We start from the raw sequence: 13,772 nt of genomic DNA, 5'->3' as shown, positions 1-13,772 counted from the left end.
GAGTCCGACACAGAAACCAGAGGATCTTTCTGTGTCTTCAGATTCACTGTGATCCAGTGATGGGAGTGATTTCAGCCCTGAGTGATCGCGCTGATGTTTGCACAGAGCAGACAATGAGGTGAATGTTTGGGCACATTGGTAACAGTGAAACAGTTTATTAGTAACGTGGGATCGTTTGTGTGCAGAGTATGAACTGAGATTCCTGAAGCTCTTGTCACACTGGTCACAGCTGTAGTTTCCTTCCATGTGCGTACGTTCATGCCTGTTACGACCATGTGAATGTGAGAAGCTTCTCTCACAGTGTCTGCACTTGTGTGGTTTCTCTCCTGTGTGGACTCGTTTGTGTCTTTTAAGTTCACCTTCAGTGGTGAAGGATGACCCACACTGATCACAGAGGTGCTTTTTAACCCCACTGTGAATCAGTTCATGTGTTTTTAATCCACCTGATGTGGGGAAGCTTCTCCCACATTCTTTGCAGTATTTCAGTTTGTCTCCAGTGTGTCTACGTTGATGTACTTTTAGGGTATTTTGCTGACTGAAGGTTTTTCCACAGAGGTCACAAAGAAAGTCTTTCCCACCACCACGGTGATGACAGGGTTGAGAACTGGATCCATCTGTGTCGCTCTGCTTCTAAACAAAGACACAAAGACAGTGTAAGTCAGTCCTTCAACATTTGTATCCTGAACGTCGCCTGAAATAAAGAGCATCTCTGCAGACGTCCAACTACATTTGACTGTTTCAGTTAACACACTCAGTTTACTGGGCTGCAATAACTACAATACTACCACCATAATACTACAGTAATACTAAAATGATAACTGAAAGGAAAATCTGAATAATCACTCAGAGCTGCTTTTCCATGCAGTAGAATTGCTAACATGCTAACACAGTTTAATGAGCAGAGTTGTTCCAAACAGTCAGGCTAAAATGACAAGATAACAATATAAATACATACCTCACAGTAGCTGCACTTGTAGAGTCTCTTTCTGGTGTGGATCTGTTGGTGTTGTCTCAGGTGACGTGGAGATTTAAAAGTCTTCTCACACAGGTCACATTGATAAGGTCTCTCCTCAGTGTGGGTAAACATGTGTTGTTGTAACTGTGCGTCTGTTGTAAAGTATTTGCCACACTGTTCACAGCAGTACACATCATGTCTGGTGTGAATGCGTAGGTGTTCATTTCGGTTCCCTCTTTGGCTGAAAGTTTTTCCACAGATGTCACAGCTGTATGCCTTAATTCCAGAGTGGGTAACTAGATGCTTCTGTAAGCTGCTACTGTGAGTAAAAGCTCTGCCACACTGATCACAGCTGTACGCTTTAACACCACTGTGGATGAGTTGGTGTCTTTTTAGGGAACGCTTCAAGGAAAAAGACTTTCCACACATGTTACAGCTGAACGGTCTCTCTCCAGTGTGGATGACCTGATGATGTTTTAGTGAAGCCTTCTCAGTAAAACCCTTCCCACACTCGTCACAGCTGTATGCCTTAATTCCAGAGTGGGTAACTAGATGACTCTGTAAGTGGCTACTGCGAGTAAAAGCTCTGCCACACTGATCACAGCTGTATGGCTTAATTCCAGAGTGGGTAACTAGATGACTCTGTAAGCTGCTACTGTGAGTAAAAGCTCTGCCACACTGATCACAGCTGTATGGCTTAATTCCAGAGTGGGTAACTAGATGACTCTGTAAGCTGCTACTGTGAGTAAAAGCTCTGCCACACTGATCACAGCTGTATGCCTTAATTCCAGAGTGGGTAACTAGATGCCTCTGTAAGTGGCTACTGCGAGTAAAAGCTCTGCCACACTGATCACAGCTGTATGGCTTAATTCCAGAGTGGGTAACTAGATGCCTCTGTAAGTGGCTACTGCGAGTAAAAGCTCTGCCACACTGATCACAGCTGTATGCCTTAATTCCAGAGTGGGTAACTAGATGACTCTGTAAGCGGCTACTGTGAGTAAAAGCTCTGCCACACTGATCACAGCTGTACGCTTTAACTCCACTGTGGATGAGTTGGTGTGTTTTTAGGGAACGCATCCAGGAAAAAGACTTTCCACACTGTTCACAGCTGAACGGTCTCTCTCCAGTGTGGATGACCTGATGCTGTTTTAGTGAAGCCTTCAGAGTAAACTCCATCCCACACTCGTCACAGGTGTGTTTTTTCTCTCCCTTTCTTCTGTGAGGTTTGTCGGCCTCCTGAGAGCGCTGACTTCTGGCTCCATGTTGGTCCTGCAGTGACAGAGATACAAACAGAGGCAGTGAGTGAAATGCAGTCGTGGAACAAACTCAGCCTTCAAACTCCATTAACACTAGTTTTAAACGTGGAGGTGGAGCGTGGCACCAAACACCTTAAAGGTCTCTTATCCCCACCTGCTGGTAGTTCTAACACATTACATCCAACCTGCTGTTAAAGATAATTCATGACTGTTCAAACACTAAAATCATGCACACACACACACACACACACACACACACACACATTATTTTATAATTTAGATTATTTTGTTGGTTCCTATTACATATTTCTATAATTTGTATAGATTTATACAGAATTATTCAGTGATAATAAATCCTGTTTGTTTATTCTAAAGGAACCCCGTTAGCTTCCACAACAGATGTTGCTCGTCTTCCGTCAAATACTCACATATAATATTACACAATAAAGTGGATTCAAGATATCCACATAATTGCACTCTTACATCCACAGTGAGGTTTCACAATTGTTCAAATATAAGCAATCAATAATAATAATATCAATAACATTGAGGCACATTACACAAATTTCAAAAACAAATCATGTCTTACAATATTTACAACAACTAAAAGCTCTGTAAATCGGCTTTTAAGTGCTCATTGAAGTTTTGAATAATTCTCTAATTTTTTAAGGCAACTTATTCCACTTAAAAGTTGCTCTAAATGTAACAGTTTTACAAAACGTTACTTTTAACTCGAGCATTTACTAAATTGCAGCTTGTTGAAAACTGTGTAATATGATGATGTATTTCATCTGGATACTGCAGCTGAGCAGAATAAATGTGGTGTGTTTAACAGAATTGCTTTCTTTAGAACTACAAGTAAGCCATAGAATATTTTAGCCTGTACAGGAAGCCAAGAAAGGTTATTATGCATTTGATCAATATTAGTATAGTATGAACATCTTCACACTAATCTGGACGCCTTATTCTGGACTAACTGAAGTCTGTTAAGATCTGTCTTATTAGCTGCTGACCAAATGATTGAACAATACTCCAGATGAGACATTACTAGTGCATTAATGACATCTTTCATAATGAAGAAGTGATACACAAAGAGCATTTCATAGCCATAGCTATGCCTTGTCGGCAGAGTTATGTGACATTAGTGATGTTTGTACTTTCAGCGTTAACTTGGTTTTAAAGCCTTTAAAATATACGCCGTTCAATAGTCGACCTTAATCTGACAGAGATTGTGATGATTTTGTGGATAATTAAAGTCAGTCATATATCCACAAACACAACAAGCTGAAAGTCAGTGATGCTGCTCGGTTTGCAGTCCTGAACATCACGGCACAAGCAGGATTCACTGCACTGTTAATGTTAGCTGTGTTATATTGCTGCCTCTGTTCGGTGGTGTCGAGCCAAACGCACTTTAACGTGTGTTTGAACGAGCTGACGGTTCACTCGTTAAGCTGAAAGAAAGATGCTTTAATCACAGCAGTCACACATGTGTCCACTGCACCATCTGGAACTCTTCTTGTTTACACTCGTAATAACACAAACACTAAATCCTGCTTCTCTGGTGCTGTTGTGTAGCAGTGTGTACACCTGAGACTGTCACCTGTCTGTCTGTCCTGCACTCTCTCTCTGTTTCTTTCTCTCTGATTGTGGAATAAAAGTATGAACATGTGTTTATAAGTTACACTTGTGTTTGAATCCTGCAGCTTATCACACATTTGATTTCCATGTGTGACGACTGCAAGTGTCCAGAGTGAGGACAGACTGAGGGACCCACTGCTGCACATCATCTGTGAGGCTTTGCAGCCCTGATGATCCACCAGGACAAACTCAGCAGTGTGTGAGGAAGAGGAGGAGGAAGAGCCAGCAGCAGCTGACAGATGGAGAGAATAGACAGACTGTTCCCTGTTTGTGAAGGACTTCTAGGAAAGTTTAACAGAACTGTCTGTGCTGAATCAGTCTTATTAGGTAATGTTCAAATAATGTGATCATCCCAGTGTTTCCAGTGTGGGAGAAAGTACTCAGAGTACTCAGGGCCTTCAAGCTACACACTATGAAAGGCAGCAACAAGTTTAATGTTCAGAAACCTAAAGTCTGTATCAGCAGCAGAATGGAGCTAAAATAAATGTTGGTTTCAGTTCTATGAAGCTTTGAGTATTTTGGATCAGTAGCTGCTGTGTTTGTTGCATCATGTTGCTGTAACTGTTTATATGCTTTATATATTCTGAGCTAAGTTGATCTATAGTGTTACATCATATTCTATAAGGATGTTATGTGTTTGTAGACTTTCTGCCCAGTTTGACCCATTTAGCAGACGTCAGCCTGTTTAAGGCTCTGATATCTATTCTGTGTGACTTACAGCAGTTATGACATGGTCTGATTTTCTCACCCAATAAAGGAACATTTCATATATCAGTCGACTCTTCATTCTATCAGACACAGTTATCACAGCTCCTACATTTGCTTTTACACATATATGTAAGCATTGAGCCAAATTTAGTAATGACAACATATTAAAAGAACAATATTTGTCTCTTATATATGATACATCTGTATACACACTGTCACAGATACTTGTCTGTGAGTGAAGTGATTAATATAATAACTATAATATTGGCCATATTATATTTACATTACCACAGTGAGATGACTTTAGTCTCATGAACAACATCAGCTAATTGTTATTTACAGCTAATCTTAAACGACTGTTCAGCACAGAAATGAAGCCCAACAATCATGTTTCACAGTCCTGTGGTCTCAGCCTCAGATACTCATCAAATCACACAGAGCTCATGTAGAAACAAATGAACTAAATATGTTCTCCTTCATTTCTGTCAAACAAAGCTGTATGAAACGTTTCCAGCTGTTAGTATCATGGTTGCTAGGCAACCTGGGCAGCGCGACGGAGGCTAGACGTCCCATTTCACGAGCCTACGAGCCTCGCACTTCGGCCTTAGCGGCCTTTGAGTACGCGGCCCTTGAGGACTTTAAAGCTGCAGAACCTGAATCGGGATACAGCCATGATGATCTCCAGCCTCGTGCTCGCCAACATTCTCACCTGAGTTAAGAAGACGATCACTGAAATGGTCTCAGCAGGTCCTTTGATGACAGCAATGAAATGCAGTGGTAAGGCTTTTTGGGGATTAAGTTCGTTTTCATGGCAAAGAAGGACGATGCAGTTCATCTGATCACTCCTCATAACATTCTGGAGTGCAGGCAAAATGCTATTATAAAAACTTAAGCAGCAACTTCTCCAGGTTCCAATATTTATGCAATTCTCAAACCTTTTGGCCACGACTGTATAACCTCTTCTGAAGTTTAGTGGATATTATACATGGTTATGCTCAGGATGTGTCGGCCAGTTTCCACTGGAAACGCCTTTTGGTTAAACTGTCAGCGAGGAATTTGCATTTGCACTGTTACATTTTTATATAACTTTAATGCACATAAACAACAGCTGCTTGTTTCAGTGAAAATACATTGATGGGTTTTTAATAAAGTTGTGCAGCTGTAAAGTATTTTGTCTGCTGTCAATTCTATCGTCAGCTACATCGTTATGGCAAATGTTCAGATGTATATGGTGATAAATATCTTTGGTCATATGGTCCTGCTCTGTCTGTCACCTTCTGTGTTGAGCTCATTGTTTCCTCTGTAGTGGCTGAGCTGAGTCCAAGTAGCTGAAAATGTTCCTCTGCTGCTCCGTCAGACTCTCCTCCTCCTGCTGATCAGCTGGGACACAAAACAGATCTTTGTTAGGCTCCACACTGCACTGAAGAGTCAAAGTGTCTCATATGTTCATCTGACAAGTAAAAGAACACATTTTTGTTTCCCGAGGTGGGCAACTTGTTGGAAACAAACACAAAAGGTTTGAGCACTGATACCTGCCATTGCTGGCTTTGAAAGATGCAACGCCAGCAATGTGGATTGTCAAGACTCAAACCAATCATCAAGCAAAGACAACAGGGATCATTTGTTTCTGTTTATTTAGCATTCACAGCATTTGTAGTTGCCTTCTGTGCAGGGGAAGTCCACGCACACTGTGTGGTACCGCCATCCGCAGAAGGTGCATTCAACCTCTGTAAGAGAAACGAGGTTGTCTGAGACTGAAATGATATTCACTAAAGAAGTGGGGATTTGTAAAACTTCAAGTGTATGATAAGGTGAAAACAAATACACAACTGCATATCATGTAGTTGAAGGTTTTTTTTCTTTTGGAAGACCGGAAAACACTGAAAGTTACAAATTAGTCCTTTATTTATCCAGGTAAAAAAAAATCTCATTGAGATTAAAAATCTCATTTCCAAGAGAGACCTGGCGTCATGGCAACACAAGTCACATACCACACAGGTATATAACATTTAAAACAAACACAATATCCCAACATGTGTAACAAATGTATTGTGCTTGAAACAAATTAAGAATAGGTGATAAAGCAGCTGCACATGTGTGTCACGAGTAAATCTGGCTGTATAACAAACAGAAACAAGTGATCCTGCTGTCTTTGCTCAATGGTTGGTTTGAGTCTTGACAATCCACATTGCTGCCATCTTTCAATATGTTTGAATGCACCAGTGTAAGTGCAGCCACTCAGACTCAATGTGTTCATAGAAACAGGTGCAGATGTGTCACGAGTTCATCCAGCAGTAGCTATGGCACTTGGCCACAGGGGGCAGCAGTGGACTGACCTGCATTTGAGACTGCTCCAGCTGCTGTGACAGTCAGTAGATCTGCTACAAATTGCAGATCATATGCAAGTTTTGAAATGACATTATAAATATTCCTAACTTAGCCACGGCAGCCATGTTGATGTATTACCTATATTGGCTGAAAATGTTCATTTGCAGAGAAAAGACACAGGCAGACTGTGCTTACAGGATGTTACATGTTATTATGTGATGTTACTGAAATCATCATGAATAACAGGAGTGGTGATTCCTGTAACTTTGTGTATATAATTTGGCATTTCTTACTGATGCAGGCCAAAAATAAATACATAAACTGAGCACCTGGTGGCTTTGAACTTTTGTTGTCCATCTTCCATTGGTTTGAATTTTGCGCTCCAGTACAAACACAAATCCCCCAACCCGAGGATCAGCACAATTAACCTAACAGACCTACACCTTAGTTCACAGATTCACTTTGTCTAAGGTTGATTTCTGGGATTTCACACAACCCAGGATTCAGATCGTGAATCCATGATGGGCTTGGATTTACAACATTATAAATGAAATGTGCTCTACTTGGAAGCAGCCGGCCCCGCCCCTTTTGACGGGTTGTGTGAGACTTTAAATCATCAAACTGTAAATTATAATTTAAATTGTTATTGATCCTTTACCCCGAGTCCTAAAGTGTAGATTTATTTTCTTACTCTTCTTATATTTATTGTTTGTTTACTTGCACCGCTGTAACTGCAGCCTCGTCGTCTCGTCTCTATCCGGTTGTTCAGTCAGACGTCACGGATGACGTTGCAGGTATTTCCGGGTCTAAGTGCTCCTCAAGAAGGAGATGAAAACGAAGATGAAAATCTACATAACATGGAGGTTTTGGAGAGTTAGTAATGTTAGCCTAGTACCAGTTATATTAGCCTAGTTAACCTGGTACCAGTACACAGAGCAGCGCTGCAAGTGTTTGTTAGAATGTTTAGAATCAGAATCAGAAAGGGTTTTATTGCCAAATGTTGAGCAGGTTTACAACATCAGGAAGGAAGGAACATCATTAGGGTAAGCATTAACTTTCTTTCAATGTAGGTGCATGTTGAGGGTCAGTCAGTCAGGTTCAGCTCCTGTGAGTGCCCGATTGGCAATGATAAGTGCCATCATATGGCGGCATTGTTGATTTGGGTGGAGAAGAATGTGTCTCGCACTGACGTGGAATGTGTGTGGAAGAGGGTAAAATCATGCAAAGCAGAAGAAATTACTGCCAATAGAGTGTCTGTGATGACACCCTCAACAACACAAGGTCAGTTATTTATTTAAAATTTGCCCTTTGAATTAATTATAATAATTATTTTCTTAACTTTTTAAAAAGCATTGTGTTTTATATGCTAAAATTATTATTTATTCAGATTACTAAAAGCTTTTTTTTTTTCAGCTGGAATTGAAAGACCTGTCTCCCAGGAGGACAAGGAATGGGCAGTGGCATCCCTATCGAAATTGCAACGTTTTACTGGGATGGGTTGGATTTTGAGTCCTGAATGCTCTCAGGTACTTTGATATTTACTTTAACATGTGGTATAAATTGTACATGTATGTAAACTCTTGTAAATTACATACAGCAGACTGTTTGCTTCCACTGTCCCCACTTTATTTTTTACATGTATTTTATATACTCTGTACCTGACTTTGTCTATTCTGTGGTCAAAATTTCTTGGTTCCATTAAAACCTTTAAAATCCTTTTGCTTTAAATCTAGGCTAAACCAGCCAAGACATTTGATGAAGTGCTGAGGAACCTGGGATTTCCCCAAGCAGAAGACAAGGCTCGTTATCTCTTGGCATCACTGGCTATGTCTGACGAAGAGAAGAAACAGATCGAGGAAGCAACAGTTGGGCAAACGAAGAATGCATTGTGGTAAGAAAGTGCTTTGAAATTAATTCTGTTAAGTGTTAAGTAGGAAATTTTAGTTAACTGTGTCTCTTAATTTGTGTTTCTTTATAAAAGGTCAGCATATCGCAAGAAGAGAATCACAGCCAGCAACTTCGGTTTGGTCCTGAGTGCAGTCCAGCGGCGCTCATACCCCCCTTCCTTATTTAAGACTCTGCTTGGACAGTACAACCTGACAGAAGGATCTAAAGTAAGTTGTTAGTAAAAAGGGTCTGTGCATCTAAGAATTCCTTTATGACTAAGTTGTATTTTCATCCCCAAAGGCATGTGATTGGGGGATCCTTCATGAGCCAAAGGCCAAGCAGTTGTACACTGACTGTACTGGTGCAGCTATCAAGGAGAGGGGACTGTTTTTATCTAACAGTGGCCTGCTTGGTGGTTCTCCAGATGGGACTGTCTCTAATGAGTGCATCATTGAGGTGAAATGCCCATGGTCAGCCAGAGCCAAAACTGTATTGGAAGCTGCAGAAAGTAAGGACTTTTTCCTACAGCTGGATGAGGCAAGTGGTTCCCTGGTATTAAAAAAGAATCACAACTACTGGCATCAGATCCAGGGCAACCTCTATCTCACAGGGGCGAAAAGCTGTCACTTTATTGTTTGGACTCCATGTGACTTTTTCATCTTGCATGTGGATAGAGAACAAACTTGGGCTGTTAACATTGAAGCGTTGGAAACGTTCTACCGGGAAGTTTTTTTACCCCATATTTTATCGCAGCTTTGAATTCATATCAGCATGAGTAATTTATCAGTCCAAATGTTTATAGTTAATTTTAAAACTATTTGGAAATTGTACATTTTTTGTCATTGTAACTTTGTAAATATATTCAGATAAATTCTTAAATTATATTAATTTTTGATTTGAAAAAATAAAATGTTTTGGACAAACTGTTCCTGAAAATAAAGAGTAACACATGTATCTGGTATTCTTCATTTTAATTGAAAATGCATAGCAAGAAAACTAGGCAGTAATCAGGAAGCTGGAATGGAATGAAAAATGTAACAAGCCATTGATAAAAACAGAGTAAAACATTATACGAATCACAAATGAGACCATTCTCAATTTGAAACTATGCAACTAAGTTGTTTTTATGTTGTAACATCCTGAGTATACACACAAAACAATCCACTTAGGAGTTATAAATAATAAAAGTAAACTTATTCAACAGTTGTGTTTTCTGGTCCACAAGTAGTTAGAAAATGACACAATGTACTTTTACCTCTGAACTCTCACAGGTATAATTTATTCAATTTCACGGAGAATAGGTGTTTGTAAATTTGTAAGACACACACATGCTTTCAAGATCTTATTAATATTTTTTTTTAACTGATATGGGATGTGATGCAAAATTGAGAAAACTTTCAGTCTTTGAATGGAACGCTCTACATGTATTCTTGCACAGGAAATCTTCCTGTTGTTGTTCACTTCCTCCTGTGTGAATTGTCCGTTGGTGAGGAAGGACGGGATGTTCAGTCAGACCCCTTCTGGTAGGATGTCCCGAATTGTGAAGCCCTTATCTGCAATGACCATGTCACCTGGTTGTAGATGTTGCAGTACTCCACAGTCAGCTGTTATGGCCTTATCTGAGGCACTTCCACCGTACAAGTTGCTTACAAAGGTTATTACACCATTAGGAGCCACACCAATTAGAGCCTTTAGTGTGGTCCGTCCTTTGTACTGGCTGTACAAATGACTTTGTGTGTCAAGTCTCTCTGTGTTACAAACAGAAACTTCCGTGCAGTCAAGCACAATCCTGCAGTTAGGAAATGGTTGGAAGCAATCTGGCAGCGATGTTTGATTCTTGGCTCTCGAGGGAATGTTGTTTTCCAGCATGCCAACATACAAAATGTCATACAGTGCACTAACAATTGTTGTAAAAACATTACTGTGCCTCTGCTGCAGTTAAACCTTATTGAAAGGTCTTCATGACCAAAATTAAGTTTAAGCTTGATCAGGGTTAGAAATAACTGGTCAATTAGGGGCATCATTTGGACAGTCCAATCAGAATGATATTTAAGATCAAATCTGGAAAGAAGCGCTTCTAAAAACAGGACGGAAGCAGCATCGGGCAATCCAGTATAGTACTGGACCCTTTCAGGATTGTCAGATATTTGACTGAATGAGAAAGTCTGCTTCTGCTTCTCTACTTGTTTTTTAAGTTTTTCATTCTCTATTCTTAGCATGTCATTCTGAATCTCTAGCACCAGAAGACTTTGGGAAGAACTTGTGGAACTTGCAGTATCTGTCTGTGTAGCTGCATTGTTGGAATGATGTGGCTCATCTGATATTTCACTCTGATTTTCACCAATAGCCGGGACCTGCTCTTTTTTCTTCTTTTTTCTAACAGGGTTGTGGTCATCTGGGAACTGAAAAGACTTCCCGTCGTTCCATGCAAATCTTGTTGGCCCCGCAGCTTTTCCTTGAGGGAAGTGCCAACTGCAGACTCTTGAGTTGCAGTTTGGGGTGAAGTTTTCACGTCTGTGGAAGTGTTTAAAAAGACAGAGAGAAATTTCAGATCATACGCTAGCCCTCCATTAGTTATGATTAATACAAAAAAAAAAAAAAAATAGAGATAAATAATAGAGAGAAGCTTCTTTCATCCAGATGAGAGAAGCTTCAAGAAACTTAAAGCTTAAAGAAGTCCAGATGCTTTTCTTACACATCGTTGTACTAATTTGCTTTTAAGCTTACCAGAAAGATAAGTACTGGCAACCTTTGCTAGCTATTTGTTGGTTAGGTCTTTATTTTGGTAATTAACTGGCACATAGGCTGGGGATTGTAATGTATTTTCTTACATAGACATCGCTTTTTGGACGTAATTTTTATTCCTCTGAGCATCGAAAGCTAACTAAGGTTCATATATATAGCGAAGTGACCCTTAGCTCTCAATCTTTGCTTGGAGAAATAAAAATGACTTCAAAAATGCAACAACGTCTTTGGATTAAAAAAAACACAATAAAATCCATTGTCTATATAAGTACAATTACTCGTAAAAGCCAGTTTGTCTTTTAGTAGCGGGTTTTAATTGTTCATCACTAGCTATATTAGCTAACTAAAGTAAGAGCCCACTAGCTCTTATCTTACAAATTTATTCATTCACTTACGAGTTGTAACATACCTTATCAACTTCAGCCACTTCCTCTTCTCTCTCTTTTCACAAGGAAACCGGTAAAATGACAGATTAGACTGTTGTTTTGAGCCAGATTGGTTAAAACAACCAGGAACACAGCATTGTGTCATATTGAACACAGGAGCGTTTAGACCCGGAAGTAGGATTCGTCGGATTCGTCGCGTCATCACTGAACAACCGGATATGCTGGACTGTCTGTAGCGGAGATGACAATAAAGTTTACTTTGACTTCAGCAGCGCGCAGGCGCACCGAGGGCTCTCGCGCTCACTTTATAGAATGTAGAAAAAACATGGGTGCAGATTATAAGTCTGTATCATAATATCTGTTTGTTGTTTTTATTTTGTTTTGCGAGTTGGTTATTAGATGCCGCTCCAGCCAGCCAGAGACTCCCCGCCGCCCCGCCCTCTCCTCCCTGTGCCGCCAGCAGCAGGCGCACCTCGCAAACGGAGGGCGCCCTTACTCCCAGCAAATGGCTGATAGAAAACCGATCGGTGCCTACGAATTTCCCAATATGCGCTGGCATGACGTCGGGGAAGCATGGGTACGACCGATTCTTTTATTTTTTTCTTGCCAATGCCCGTGATGCCCCCCCCCCACCACGATGCATTCTATTGGTTTGCACACTTACACACACCCAGCTGTGGTTTCCTGTTTTGCTGGACTCTGGAGAGCCCCGCCTTTAACGCTCTTCTCTCACAGAGAGCAACAGAAAACTTGGAAAAACTCCAGATTGACTGAACTCAGTTCAAAGTTACCTTGACACCTTTAGATGTGAGACGTAGTGATGGTCCGCTTGAAGCTGACGCTCCGGTGCGTGTGTCAGAAAGATCAACGCGCTGCTTCAGAAGCACCGTGTCGAGGCTTGATTCGTTTGGCCGGAGTCACGTGATCAGTGACGTCTGAAGCTTCCTTTAGAACGTACCTTTTTTTAAATCGAACTTTATTGAAACACAATGAGTATACAACATACAAACAGATGAAGTTTACAAAAGAACAGAACATGAACATACAGAACCAGGAGTAAAAAAATTATGATATGAGGAGGCGAAAAAAATCTACATATAAATATTGTTCTGAGAGGCTTTTTGTTGGTTGAGTCTGAAATTGATTGTATGTACAATTCATATCCTTATAAAAAGGCAGAAATATGGTGTTTTATTAATAAACTTACATTTATGGATATAAAATAGCTAAAAGTATTAACAAATTTTTTATAAAAAAACATTTATCATTCTTCCTGGGGAACTTAAAGAAAAAGAATAAAACATTTTCCATCGTAAAGAAAACTCCCTTAAAATATAGACAATAACAAAACTGCTAAATTCTTCCAGAATCTCTGTGTAGAGGAACCAAAAGACATGTGCCACAGTTTCTGGATGATCCCCACAGAAAGTTCAATTAGTATTTATGTCTCTTTTAAATGTTACCATATAGTGACTGGCTGGGTCACATTTATGAAGAATTTTATATGAGATTTCCTTCACCTTGTTCACAACTAGATATTTATGGGATCATCCAGACTGTCTTCCAGGTGATATCTGGAACATGTCGGTTCCAGTAAGATATTCTATATATGGGAGAGAGACGATATCTTCTTGGAATAAACTACGTATTCTCTTATTGCTGTTACCAAGTTCCTGTGAAAAGCAGATTTTTCCCACTGCTGACTCAGCTGGATCAGGGAGAGTGACTGAGGCAGATATTGAGCTGTCAGTGTTTTTATATAACATTAAAGTCCCTGAGGGTATGGCACCAAGCACCATTGAGAATTCCCTACCACCACTTCCCCTGCCGGTGGCGGACTCCCTCAGGTGTCGGTGCGTTGGTGGTTCT

General features: G+C 40.3%; 3 protein-coding genes across 3 annotated transcripts; 1 reads left to right on the top strand and 2 right to left on the bottom strand.

Moving 5' to 3' along the window:
- Window positions 1-1,123: 1,123 nt before the first annotated feature.
- Window positions 1,124-2,101, bottom strand: LOC113033088 (zinc finger protein 708-like; the record flags this gene model as incomplete). The annotated part of the gene is made up of 1 exon (XM_026186416.1): window positions 1,124-2,101. A coding segment is annotated over one exon (978 nt), but the record flags the coding sequence as incomplete, so codon positions are not given.
- A 6,168-nt stretch (window positions 2,102-8,269) lies between these two features.
- On the top strand, window positions 8,270-9,832 carry LOC113034128 (uncharacterized). Its single transcript, XM_026188472.1, has 4 exons — window positions 8,270-8,411; window positions 8,619-8,776; window positions 8,867-8,999; window positions 9,073-9,832. The coding sequence occupies exons 1-4, from the start codon at window positions 8,379-8,381 to the stop codon at window positions 9,529-9,531; spliced, it is 783 nt and encodes a 260-aa protein (XP_026044257.1). The 5' UTR covers window positions 8,270-8,378; the 3' UTR covers window positions 9,532-9,832.
- Window positions 9,833-9,968: 136 nt separating this feature from the next.
- On the bottom strand, window positions 9,969-12,112 carry LOC113034127 (THAP domain-containing protein 2-like). The gene is made up of 2 exons (XM_026188470.1): window positions 11,927-12,112; window positions 9,969-11,286 (listed from the first exon to the last, which is right to left on the bottom strand). The coding sequence occupies exons 1-2, from the start codon at window positions 12,103-12,105 to the stop codon at window positions 10,464-10,466; spliced, it is 1,002 nt and encodes a 333-aa protein (XP_026044255.1). The 5' UTR covers window positions 12,106-12,112; the 3' UTR covers window positions 9,969-10,463.
- Window positions 12,113-13,772: the final 1,660 nt, after the last annotated feature.

The sequence above is a fragment of the Astatotilapia calliptera genome, chromosome 12, assembly GCF_900246225.1.
Source record: "Astatotilapia calliptera chromosome 12, fAstCal1.2, whole genome shotgun sequence".
NCBI classification, from domain to species: Eukaryota; Metazoa; Chordata; class Actinopteri; order Cichliformes; family Cichlidae; genus Astatotilapia; species Astatotilapia calliptera.
This window is presented reverse-complemented; position numbering and strand designations above follow the sequence as displayed.